The sequence below is a fragment of the Hydra vulgaris genome, chromosome 11 (assembly GCF_038396675.1).
Source record: "Hydra vulgaris chromosome 11, alternate assembly HydraT2T_AEP".
NCBI lineage: Eukaryota > Metazoa > Cnidaria > Hydrozoa > Anthoathecata > Hydridae > Hydra > Hydra vulgaris.
In genome coordinates, this window is record NC_088930.1 from 9,977,289 (window position 1) to 9,990,000 (window position 12,712).

Here is a 12,712-nt window from a genome sequence, read left to right on the forward strand (position 1 = left end):
AATCTTTCAATATTTTGAAGTACTACTTACAGAAGTAACTTCTTTTAACTACTCCAAGTTAGGTCAGGTTTAGGATCATCACAATCACCTTACAACTGGTATTATGCATCCTAGTACTACTTCGCTTATGTCCTGCTGCCTTGTAGGTTGATTTTTTTTAAGCTAAAGGATAAGAGAGATAAAATCTGACTTAAATTCCCATGCTTTGGAGCTCTTGTTTGAGTAAAGAGTTGAGATGTGTCTCAATAAAAATACTTATCTTTGGCAGATGTTATTAGCATCCAGCTACTGCCTTGTAGAAGTTCTTTTGAGAAGAGACTTTAGGAGTTAGCAAAAAAAAGTGAAACTCTTCCTGTTATCACCTAATGAAGGTACAGCTCAAATTCTGATTTTACAAACTCTGCGGTTGCTCTAAGAGAGACTTATTCTTTCAACACTTGTAAAATATCAGAATGTTAAAAGTGCCATGTTGTGCATTGTCAAGACCACGTAAAGAGCCCTATATAATACTTTGTGCAAACTAGCAGATTTGCAAAGCTTATTGCTTAGGATGCCATGCTCTATTTATAAATGAGTCAAGTCCTTTTCTATTAAACATAAAAACCAACAAAAAGAAAAACAACTTTTTATTAAGCATAAAAAATATCACCACCACCTACCTATTTCAATATATCTTTCACAATTATTTGTGGTCTTCAAAGTAACTTTAATCGATATTATTGACTATTACCCTTTGATTTGCAAAGACTTCAATAGTCACATGCTTGGCTTGGGCATATACTTTTGCATGAGTTTACATATTTGTTAACAAATCAGGTTTGAGTACTCTGCTTATTTTTTATGTGTTTCCGTTTAGCATTTCTTTACTCTATCCCCTTTCTCTATTCATTAGACTCTAGAAACTTTTGTAAAATCTTCAACAGTGTCATTAACAAAGGTAAGTCTGATATTCCATCTCTAATTTATAGGTCTGATCTTATTACCAAGGAAAAAGCAGAGCTATTTGCAAAGAATTGTTCTTTCAGCTTGATTCTAATGAGTCTAATACCCGTACTTTTTCTGCCATTCTAGTTAAAAAGTTTAAAGCGTTGTTAAACATCCAAATCACTTTGGCGTCTGTTACTAAAATTATTTTTTTAATTAAACTCTACAACGGTTTTTGATTCAGACAACATTCCTGTCAAAGTCTAACAATAGTGTTCTCCAGAACTCTCTTTAATTCTCTATAAACTGTTTAATAAGTGCTCAACTGAATCTTATTTTCTTGTGTGATGGAAAATAACATCCATGGTTCTAATTTTTAAAAACTCAGGATAACTTTCTGACCCCTTTAACTATTGTCCAGCATTCTTCTCTCTATCATAAGTAAGATCTTTAAGTCTTTGATAAAGAAATTTTTAACATCCCATCTTGAGTCTAATTACTTACTCTCTGAAAATCAATATGGCTTTCGATCTTCTTGTTGTAAGGCTAAATTGCTAACAGCTGTGACTGAAACATTCTACGGTGTTAGATAAAGGTGGCAAGGTCCCTTGCCTTATTAATTTCATCCTCATACGCCAACACTTTTCTTCATTTCTAGAAACTTCTGGAGTAACTCAAGACTCTATCCTTTTTCCTGTATTGTTTTTTATCGACATGATTTTCCTGATAGTCTTAAGTTGCTCTATTTGATGACAAATCAAGTTTATACTAGTTTAGGGCTTGATATAGCATATCACATAGTTTTGCTAACTCCAACTTTTGCCAACTCCTCATCAATTAATGCCTATTGTATAAGTTCTAGTACAGGTAACCAGTTTAAAGTTGAAAAATCTAATAAAGAATTCATTGTTTTCTTTATTCTTAGGTTGTTATTAATTTTTGCCTTTCACCGCAATCAAAGAGGTTCAACCAACACAAGACTTTTTTGTTATAAATAATTAATAAAAAAAACATTTAAGTTTTAAAAAAGTTTTAACGACGATTTCAATAAATAAAAATAAAATAATAAAGTATTTGAGGTAGTTTTCTGATTTATTTAATTCCAATTAAAAAAATTTTCAATAGTAATTGTTAATGATTTTTCAGGATTTTTTTGTTTTCCCTGTCGAGAAATATCTTAAAGTTTTTAGAAAAGGTACTATATTTTTTGTTTATAATTTTTTTGGTTCACTCTTTTTTTTAATTCTGTTGTATATAACGGTGACAACTAAAAATCCGGGATGAGAAGAAATGTAAAGTTGATGAAATAATTTATTCATAACGATTTTATATAGTTGATATATAAATGATGACAACTTAAAATATACAATAAAATTAATGGTTTCCACAAAAGGTCCTTTATACGCTACTCTGCGCAACTTTGTTTTAATGTTCGCGCAAGCTGTTTGTACACCAGTTGTGTCCGTTTCTTTCAAGGATTTTTTAATTCTACGCTTGAGTTGTGAAATATTTCGAGCTTTCCAACCACCCTTGTATACTAAAAAACTTAGATCTCCAAAAAATCTTCAATTGGTCTACGTTGAGGAAGATTGGTGGGGTTAACATTCTTCGGTACAAAAGGAATATTTTCGCTTTGGTGGAACTCAGTAACACTTTTCGCATAGTGTGACGATGCTTTATCGGGCAAAAATATGTAATTATTATCTGAATGATATTTATTATTAAATGGGATTAAAATTTCAGTTAAGCATTGGTTTTTGTAAACTTCTTGGTTGACAGCTAGACCACTTTCTTTAAAAATGAATTTCCTCTCTCGAAGACAACAATATATAACATTACTTTCTTCTCAAATTTGCTTCGCATTTTGAATTTAATATCAGGTCTGTGTAATAAATTTTGTTACCAGGCATTTGGGGCTTACTTAAAGTAAAATAACTTTCATCATCCAAAATGAAATTTTTTTACCAAAATGTCTCACAAGATAACGACAATCTTTTTTTACTTTAGTAATTTGACTTTCGCTGTAGGATGGCGATTTCTGATTTTTCCTTGGTTTAACTTGAAGCTTTTTAAGTGCCCTACTGATATACTTCAGAGAACACTCAAATATTCTAGCAGCATCGCGCTGGCTAATGCCATCTTTGTTGTTAAATCGAGTTTTTAACTTCTTCAAATTTTTCTTGGTCATTATTGTGGGCTTTCGTCCGGATCCTTGCTTTCTTTCAACAGTACCACGTTTTAAAATATCGTAAATTGCACTTTTCGATATAACTTCTTTCAAAAAATGTTCTACAGTAAACATTTTGCCAACACTTTTATGGCGTTTATATGTTCAACACGTTCTCGAAGAAGCTTCTCTTTAGACGACATTTTATGACAACTAAATTGACAATTGTCAAACAAAAACCATGTAAAATTATTACTTGAAGCATACACTACTTGATAATGTAACAAAGTGGCAAAGTTAAACAACTGAATATGACTTGCGCACGATTTCTTTTTGTCCGGATTTTTAGTTGTAAACCGTTATACTATGTTAATAACATTTTGAGTTTATAATTGCATTAGCTACAAAACTAAAATCTATTAAGGTCAAACTAAAAGCTGAACCTTTCAAAAAATTGTTTCTTCGTTATTAATTTTGTACTTAGCACAAGCTATAGTCAATCTGGAAATTCTACAATAAGGCCATGGCAGAAATGTTTGCTATTCCTGACGACGCGTGTTTTTTTTTTTTTGGCAATTTGACAATGATTTTTTAGATGTTTTAAAAACCTTCCAAAAATGAACAAAGAAAGCTAAGCTTTTACAAATCATTTACATTTCATTATCAAAATGTATTTCTTAATTAAAAAAAAGGTAATATATACAAAAAAAACAACGTAATTTATACAATTCTTACATGGAACATGGAATATTTTAAGTTAAAACATTTTTTTAATGTTTTCAAATAATTAGGATGATAAAGCCCGATTTTTCTTTGGTTTAAAAATTGTTTGAAATCCTGGTGTACTGCCTAATTTTTGTATAATACAACTTTAAAATTTTTTAAATTTGTTAAAATATTCAATTAAAAAAAGTTGAAAAGTCCAAAGAAAACTCCAAAAAATAAAGCCCTTATTTTCCCAAATTATGTAATAGTTTCTAATAGATATATTATGTAAATTAACACTTAACAAACCCCCTTTTATGTCAGTAAACTTTATAATATGTAGTCAACAATATTAACTTTAACTGTTACACTGGCCCCTAAGTTTAAAATAGCTTAAAACCCTGGTAAACTGCTTCCAAAGCCTGTTCCATCCTATAACCAAGCCCTAAATTTTATATAATACAATTTTAAAACTTTTTAAATTTGTTAAAAATACCAAGTTCAAAGAATTCCAAAAAATAAAGTTTGTATTTACCAAAATATTCAATATTCACTAATAAATGTCTTCTGTAAAATAATACATACCAAACCATCTTCTTTGATCTTAAACAAGCTTTTTTCAATTTCAGAAATAATTTTGTCAATAGTACCAAGTAGAATTTGTTGTCCAGGAATGTTTATTTTTTTTTCTTAGGGTCTTCATTAAGAAGAGGAGGATGAATGCTATTTTGAATTTTTTTTAGAATGACTAAATTTAGACCCATTTTCTAACCATTATTGTAGCCATTGATGCAAAGAACTGATTGTGTTTAACTTTTGGCAATAAAGGTATTCTAGTTTTGCATAATTGACATGGGTGTTTAGACGATGCATATTGCTTTCTGACTAAGGAAAACAATGTGCATCGTCAATGTGTAATATTTTTACCACCAAAGTTGACTTTACAACACTCGAATTTAAATGAAAGACGAATTTAAGCCGTATACGCAGACCAAATTTAACTGAAAGACGAATTCGGACTTCTAAACCGAATTTAACTGAAAGCCAAATTTGGATTTTAAAAACATTTATTTAGAGAAAATTTCTAAGAACTTTTAGTAAGTTTTATAAAAAAATTTTTTGTTTTTTTTGTTTTAGGTGTTCTAAGACGACCTAACGGTTTTGCCACAGATTACATCAGAAAAGTATTAAACTAGGATGTTCAAACCTCCTTTCTTACTGATGGTGTAAAATATGCCCAGAGCTTGCTTCGAATCCTAGGTATCTTGCTTCTAACCATAATTCAAAACATGACGAAGAACAAGTGAAGCCGAGTAAATTTTAATTTATTAAAAATATATACGTTTACAAAAAACAATTTGCGTTGAAATAAAAAATCTAAAAATTCAGTAATAATGAGAATTTAAATTATGGAATCTTTACAACTCCTAATGTTTTTGAACGAACATGAGAAAAAAAACATTAACATCGTTTATTGAAAAATTTTGGTTGTCAATTTTATAAAGGAGAAAGATCGTTAAGAATATTAAGTTTAATATTCACCTGATTTTTAATTTTAGGATTTTTTGAAAGCGATAAATAAGATTTATAAAGCGATGAATAGGCTCTTTTTTTTTTTTTTTTTTTTGCTGAATTCATGTTCTCAAGGCCGAGTGGGCCACTTTAGTCGAGGAAGCTACTTCTTATATTGGTTACAACCCTCTCTTAACTCTTTAACTCCGAAACATTTTTCAAAGTTAAAGAGTTGAAAGAGGGTTGTAACCAATAGAAACAGGTTGACGCACATGAAACATAAAATATATTTTATAATTCTTCTTCTTTATAAATTGAAAAAATCTTTATAGCTTTCAAATTTAACTGAATGTTAAATGAAATTTTGAAATTGTTACCGAATTTAACAGAAAGACGAATTTCTATTTCAATTTCAGCGCCGAAGTCAACTTCGCCTTTCAGTAAACTTCGTAATCCGAATTTTAACAAATTGTCGCAAAATAATAGTTAACTTGGACATCATTATAAGGGTCAGAAACATATTGTATGTAATTTGCAGTAGATCCCTTCTAAGTTTGAATGTTTTTAAAGCATACTGCTTTGAAACTTCAGAGCTGATAGTAGAAATCCATCCTTGGTACATTATGACACTCCCTCTTCATAATGTTTTTGAGCATTGATTTTTGATAGCTGAGCATTTTGATCTTCCCATTGGGGCATTGATGGCTCCATTGGCTCTGAGAAGGCTTAAGAAGCATAAAGTAACGTCATAAGAAATGCAAAACACATGAAAAATATCTAGAATTTATGCGCTGCGCAACCAACTCCATTATTAACCAAAAGGAGCAATCTTGTAATCTCTTCCATTGTTTTTAAAAACCCCCAAGTCAACATTTATTTGGAAAAAAAATGAGTTTTTTTTCCAAATAAATGTTAATTTCAAAAGGCTCAGAATTCTTGTAAGAATTTACATATCAGTGTATAAAACCGATGAGATTACACTTTAATACATAAAAATATGAAAAATTAACACAATGCTCATTTTTTCAATGATTTTAAGAATCCAAAAATGAAAAAAAAAGCGCACCAAAATAATTCAAAAGGGATGGAAGGGGGTCGGGAAGAGGCACATCTTAAAATCAGTGAAATTTCCTATTTTTTATGTTTATTACTGAATTGGGACAATAATTTGATAAAAATGTTCGTTACTTCACAAAATTGAAGATTAAACCGCTTTTTGGCGATTTCGCTTCAGTGTGCAGCGAGGAGATTAAAGTGTTCTGCCAAACTCTATAATTAAAAGTTGGAAAAGAGATTCCAAGTTTGTTAAACCAAAAAGAAGTTCAATGCTTGTGGAGCAAATTTTTATAAAACTACAGAATTTTTTTTTTCTGAAACGTAATTAGTATACTGTTTAAATTAAGTCTATTTAATACTTTGAGCAAATTCGCAAAATAATTTAAAATATAAATTAATTTGATACTATCTATTCTATATTGTTAATACTTGAGCTAAAAATGCAGCTGCTGCACTAAACACGTGATCATCATAATGTACAGAATCATATGGTCCTTGCGGATAAGATGCAGCCATCCAATACACATCTAATACAGGTAAATTAACGTCGCACATTTTTTTGACACAGTATATGTTCCAATGAATTGTTCTCTATAAAAAAAAGTGTATGTTTATATTTATATCCCAATAAACACATGAAAATCTTTTAAACGTCAAAATAACATCAAAATAGCCAAGACATTTAGGTATGGTCGGATAGATAGCTGACCAAACCTAAACAATAGAATGAAATCCAGAAACACGTTCACAACAAACCTTCATTAAATCTGGAAATTATGAAGTATTTTTACGTCATTATAGAATGAATTCCTTTAAAACTTCCAAAACTTTATATTGACAGTCAATTTATAAAAAGAGAACAATCATTAAAATTTTTAGGAATACTCCTTGACGAAAACGTTACTTGGACAAATCATATACATTATTTTGAAAGTAAAATCTCAAGAAATATTGGTATACTTTATAAAGCAAGGCCATTTTAAATCAAAATAGTTTAAAATTGTTATATTTCTCCTTTGTTCATAGTTATCTGAATTACGCAAACATTGCTTGGTGTAGCACAAATCAAAACAAAATTAAAAAACTTTTTAATAAACAAAAACATGCAATGAGAATAATATCTAATGTAGGCCGTTTTACTCACTCCAAAGAACTATTTATAAAGCTGAATATACTCAATGTCTACCAAATAAATATTTTTCATCTTTTAATTTTCATGTATAAAGTTAATAAAAGAACAACACTAAACATTTTTAATTCGTTATTCAAAAAAAATAAACATAGATACTTAACCAGATATTCAAACAACACCTATATTCAGCCTATAAAAATATATATATATATATATATATATATATATATATATATATATATATATATATATATATATATTATATATATATATATATATATATATATATATATATATATATATATATATATATATATATATATATATATATTAAACACATATAAATATATATATATATATATTTTATAATTGGAAAGGTTCAATTTCTTGTTAAAAACCTTTTTTTTATTTATTTATTTTTATTGCAAGTTTTACTTTGTGCAAATTTATATTAATCTTTATATACTTATTTATTTAATAATTATTTCTAAGAATTTGTTATTTTACTTTTAATTGATTATTTTATTACTTTAAATTTTTTTTTTTTTCCTTAAATTTTTAAATTTCTTTCAAAAATTAAAAAAAAAAAAAAATTATTTATGACCCTGTAACTTTTTCTTTTTGTTTTATCTTAAAGTCTTGTTTTATATATATTGGTAACATTTATATACTCTATACGAAATTATTTATTTTTTACGGAATCAATCTCGGGGCTTGGCGATAAGACAAGTTGTGTCTTCTTCTTGCCCCGGCCATCTGTATATTAGAAATATTGGTCGTATTTATATTTTTATACGGCAAAGAATGAAGAGAAAGAAAAAAAAAAAAAAAAAAATTATGTATGAATTATTTAATTATAATACAAAAAAAATATTTAAAGTTTAGATTTAGTCAAATATAAAGCTTATATAGATCAAGTCATATCTAAAACATATTCTTTAAAATTGGGACTTAAAATTTTTAAGTTTACAATTATATAAAATTTTTAAGTTTATAATGGTATATAATTTTTAAGTTTATAATGATATACATTGAGAGGCGCGAATGATTACTTGTGGTAAATTATTTTTTTACAAACATTATGTTATTCAAAATCGCGTTGTCTGTCTTTTAACGAAAGATTAAAAACTTTTTTTTATTTAAAGCCTAAATTTTTCATGTTAAAACTATTTAAATTAAACCAGAAAGTAATATTCAAACTTTAAATTTTAAGGAAATAACTAAATGTTTACAATATTGACTTTTAATATTCAGTATTAAAAAAGTTTGTTTGACATTTTATAAACGTATAAATTAAAAGGGTAAAAATATACGCTCTGATCCTTTTAACATAAATTTTTATAATTTTATCTTATATTTATTTTATCTTTAATTAAACATTTAAAAATCGACTTATCAACTTTTAATAGACGTATATATTTGTAGTAAATAAATAGTAGTGAATTAAGGCTAAACCGGATTAGAAGACTCATGGCCTACTTATATTACACGGCCTGATTCGTTACATATTCCGTGAAAAAAATACTCGGCTAGTTTTTTTACTCCTAATGTTTATAAGAGGTCTTTGTTTGCATAACAGGTTCTAATATTAAAAAAATCTTACGGTGCGGTGTTTGCACTATGAATTTTTTGCTCATATTTTATTAAAATGGTTAAATAATGATTAGATGTTTTTTGAAGACTTAAGTTAAATTGTTTTGGATTTTTCGAAATATTTGCACTGCATAACATGAAGCAAATAAAATACATCAAGTCATGTAATTACAGTAGGTCTGGAATCATCAAGTATAACGAGTGTGTTTGAATCAACAACTGTTAATAAAGTTCTTAACTTTTTAATGCTATAAAAATAATTTTGTATTTCTTTACCCAAATGGTTTCTCAGTAAAGAATTTGTAAATTAAAAACTGTAGTACAGTTTGTTTCTTACATAATAAAGCCTGTAATATGTTAAAACAATCGTCTGAAAGAATTATATATCTTGTGAATAAAATTAATTTTTCGAAATTCAGCCTAATATCAAAGTGGATATTATAATTGTAATAAAAAAATTATTATGTTGGTGAAGATTGAGAAAGTCGTCTTTATAAAGTAGTTTTTTTCATTATTGTAGGGCTTCAAAAAAATATTTTTGTTGTAATATCGTAACCATAAGTTTGCATAATGGGTTCGTGGATGAAAAAACAAATTGAATAGTGTACCTTATACATCAATCTGGATTTACAGTAAGAGGTTCGTTACCAACAATCATTCTAGCAATGTTAATACATTTTCAGAGTTTCATAAAGCTGCATCCCTTGTTGATGATTTGTTTGAAAAAAGTTATACATTTGTTTTTACTTCCAGATTACAAAGTGATCCGTTGGAGCTACGTTTTAGTAAACCTCAACTAAGCATGCAATTAAACAAGCAGAAAACCTTCCACTTTTGTTGCCTTATCTTATCTTATATAATAAAATAACTAAAAAGCAAGCATAACCATGGAGAAGTACCCATCACTTAAAAATTTGTATACTACAAAAACATGCTTGCAGATATATTATAAGATTAAACATGCTAAAACTATATTGAAAGAAATGAAAATGATAGATGTGTTTGAAATAAACATCTATCTGCATTTGATATATGTATTGATTTAAAAAATAATTTTTCTCCTACAAACTTTAACAACAGTTGTTTTAACAACACGACAGAATTTAGTTAGCTTTATAACAACTTTAAAACAATTTTTTTTTACTTTTTGTTATTCCTAAGGTCTAAATGTGTTCATTTATGAAAGAAAACATTGTACCAAAAAAATCAGCTAAATCGGTTAATATTTAGAGGTCGCGTTGGGGCGATCTTTATACCCCTCTAAAATTGGAATTTTCAAAAGTTCAGTAAAATATTGACCTTCGTTTTCTGTACGTGTTTTTGTAGAATTTTTTTTTAGAAACATATATACACATAGATACTTTTTTGAAAGAAGAAGAGCTAATCTTGATTTTTCAAGACTTTTATGTATGGTTACTGAACTTTTTTATGGATTATTTTGCTCCTAAATATTTGGTTGATGTTCACACATGAAATTGCAGTAGAAGAAATGTCGATCCCCCTTTTTTTATTATTAAAATAGTTTTCTACATGCATTTGTTATTCACTTGCCAAATTTCAACGAAAAAAAAAATACCAGCAAATAGTTTAATTTGTGTTAGATTAAGTTTACCACTTTTTTTAGGTAGTTCTAGGCAAACGTTATTTTGTGGTGATTCTTATTAGAAACATATATGAACCTAGACTATTTTTAAAAAACGAAAGGTTAATCTTGATTTTTTTATAACTATAATGTATGGTTAGCATACTTTTTTATGGATTATTTTTTCGAAAATTTTGCATGAAAATTTGGTTGATGTTCGCACATAAAATTACAGTCGTAAAAATGTCGATCCCCTTTTTTTATTAATAAAATAATTTTCTACATGCATTTCCTATTCACATGCCAATTTTCAACGAAAAATAAATACCAGCAAATAGTTTAATTAGTGTAGAACTTTTGGTGCCTATTTTCGTTTTTTTGTTGTTGTTGTTTTTTTCGGTAAGCGAAATACGGGGGCGGATAAGGGGGGGCCGACTCTACAAAAATTATTGCAATTTTGTATTATGTTGATTTTTATTATTAGATTAAAATTAAAGTGCAAAATATAAATAAAAGTGTTTTTAATTCTCTAACAGAATAAAGTTAATTTCTTTTATTTCATAATAATATTATAGTTAACTTATGTTTGAAACAAAAAATAATGATAAATGTAAAAACTTATTGTTTTCTTAGGTTACATACAAAAAGAATAATGTTTCAGATAAAGACTCTTGCTTTTGAATGGATTGTTAAGTGATAGTATCAGTTGACAAATTTATTAACACACCATATATAAATAAGTATACAAATCAGATTCTTCATTGGTTTATTCCTAACAAAAAATTTGTTAGTGTTTTTCAACTATAATAAAAGATATTATTGTTATTATCTTTTTTTACTTCGATTGTATACTTCTATAACTGGACTATTATTTAAATCATTATACTAGCATGCCTTATGTTTACTTTTGTTTAAACTCTACTAAATATTATGCTTATTTTTAAGATTTCATAAGTATAAATAACATCGTTTATATATAACTACAACCAAATTAACATAATTTATATATAGACAAAGTATGCATAATAAATACCATTATACCATTATAAACCAAAGTATGTACATTCCTAATGTTAGCGTATTGTTTAATAAATATATATTTTTATATTTTTACTGTTATATTTTGATTGTTTATTTACATTTTATTAATAAGGTTGTATCTTACACAGAACTGATTTGACGATTGTTACTTTTGAAATTTTACAATTTTTTTGTTATCTTTAGTCCAATCTACACAGTCTACCACTGGTAAAGTTGTATAGGATAATTTTTAGTATTGGTTATAAAATTAAAAATACAATCAGCAACGAGTGGTAAGTTTAACAATTGTTACTTTTTAATATGTATGCATTTCTCGACATTTGCAAATTTGTTTTTTATTACAACTTTGTTAACCTTGAGATACATCTTCAGCTGCTACAATTAGTAAGTTTAAAAAAGCTATTATTTTCTAATCTGTTTATGCATGATGTATGCGTAAAACAATTAAATCTAATATGTGTATGCCTTTTCTTATCAATAGCAAATAAAATTTATTTTATTACAACTTATTTTTTCATTTAGTTTCACAACCTTCTCTATAATCAGCACAACCTTCTGCTAGTAAAATTATAATTTAATTATTTTTCTGAATGATTATTGAATTCATAATATTTCTATTTACATACACTATTTAATACATTTTTATTATGTTATCCATCAAAGTGCAGTAGAAGTAAAATCAAGAGTAGTATTTAAATTTTTACTTTGAATAACATTTTTAAAATATATAGTTGATTGTCTTTCATTTTATTTGTTCAGCCAATGACTTTCACAAATAGTTGGTTCATATTAAATGTTACATAATACCATTCACAAAAATGAGCGACTGCTAGTCGGTCCAGGGTGCTAATACATGTATCTCTGATAGACACCATATGTAAGATCTAATGACATTGAATTGTAAATAGATTAGTACTGAATGGTATTATGTAACATTTAATATAAACCAACTATTTGTGAAAATAACTAATCTATTTACAATTCAATGTCATTAGATCTT

At 27.2% G+C, this 12,712-nt stretch overlaps 1 protein-coding gene across 1 annotated transcript in view; it reads right to left on the reverse strand.

The window, feature by feature from the left end:
* Positions 1-5,614: 5,614 nt before the first annotated feature.
* LOC136087391 (uncharacterized) overlaps positions 5,615-12,712 on the reverse strand; it is a 48,796-nt gene continuing 41,698 nt past the window's right edge. The window contains exon 4 of the mRNA XM_065810039.1: positions 5,615-6,955. Coding sequence (XP_065666111.1) covers positions 6,779-6,955 — 177 coding nt within the window. The 3' untranslated portion in view covers positions 5,615-6,778. The remainder of the gene's footprint in view (positions 6,956-12,712) is intronic.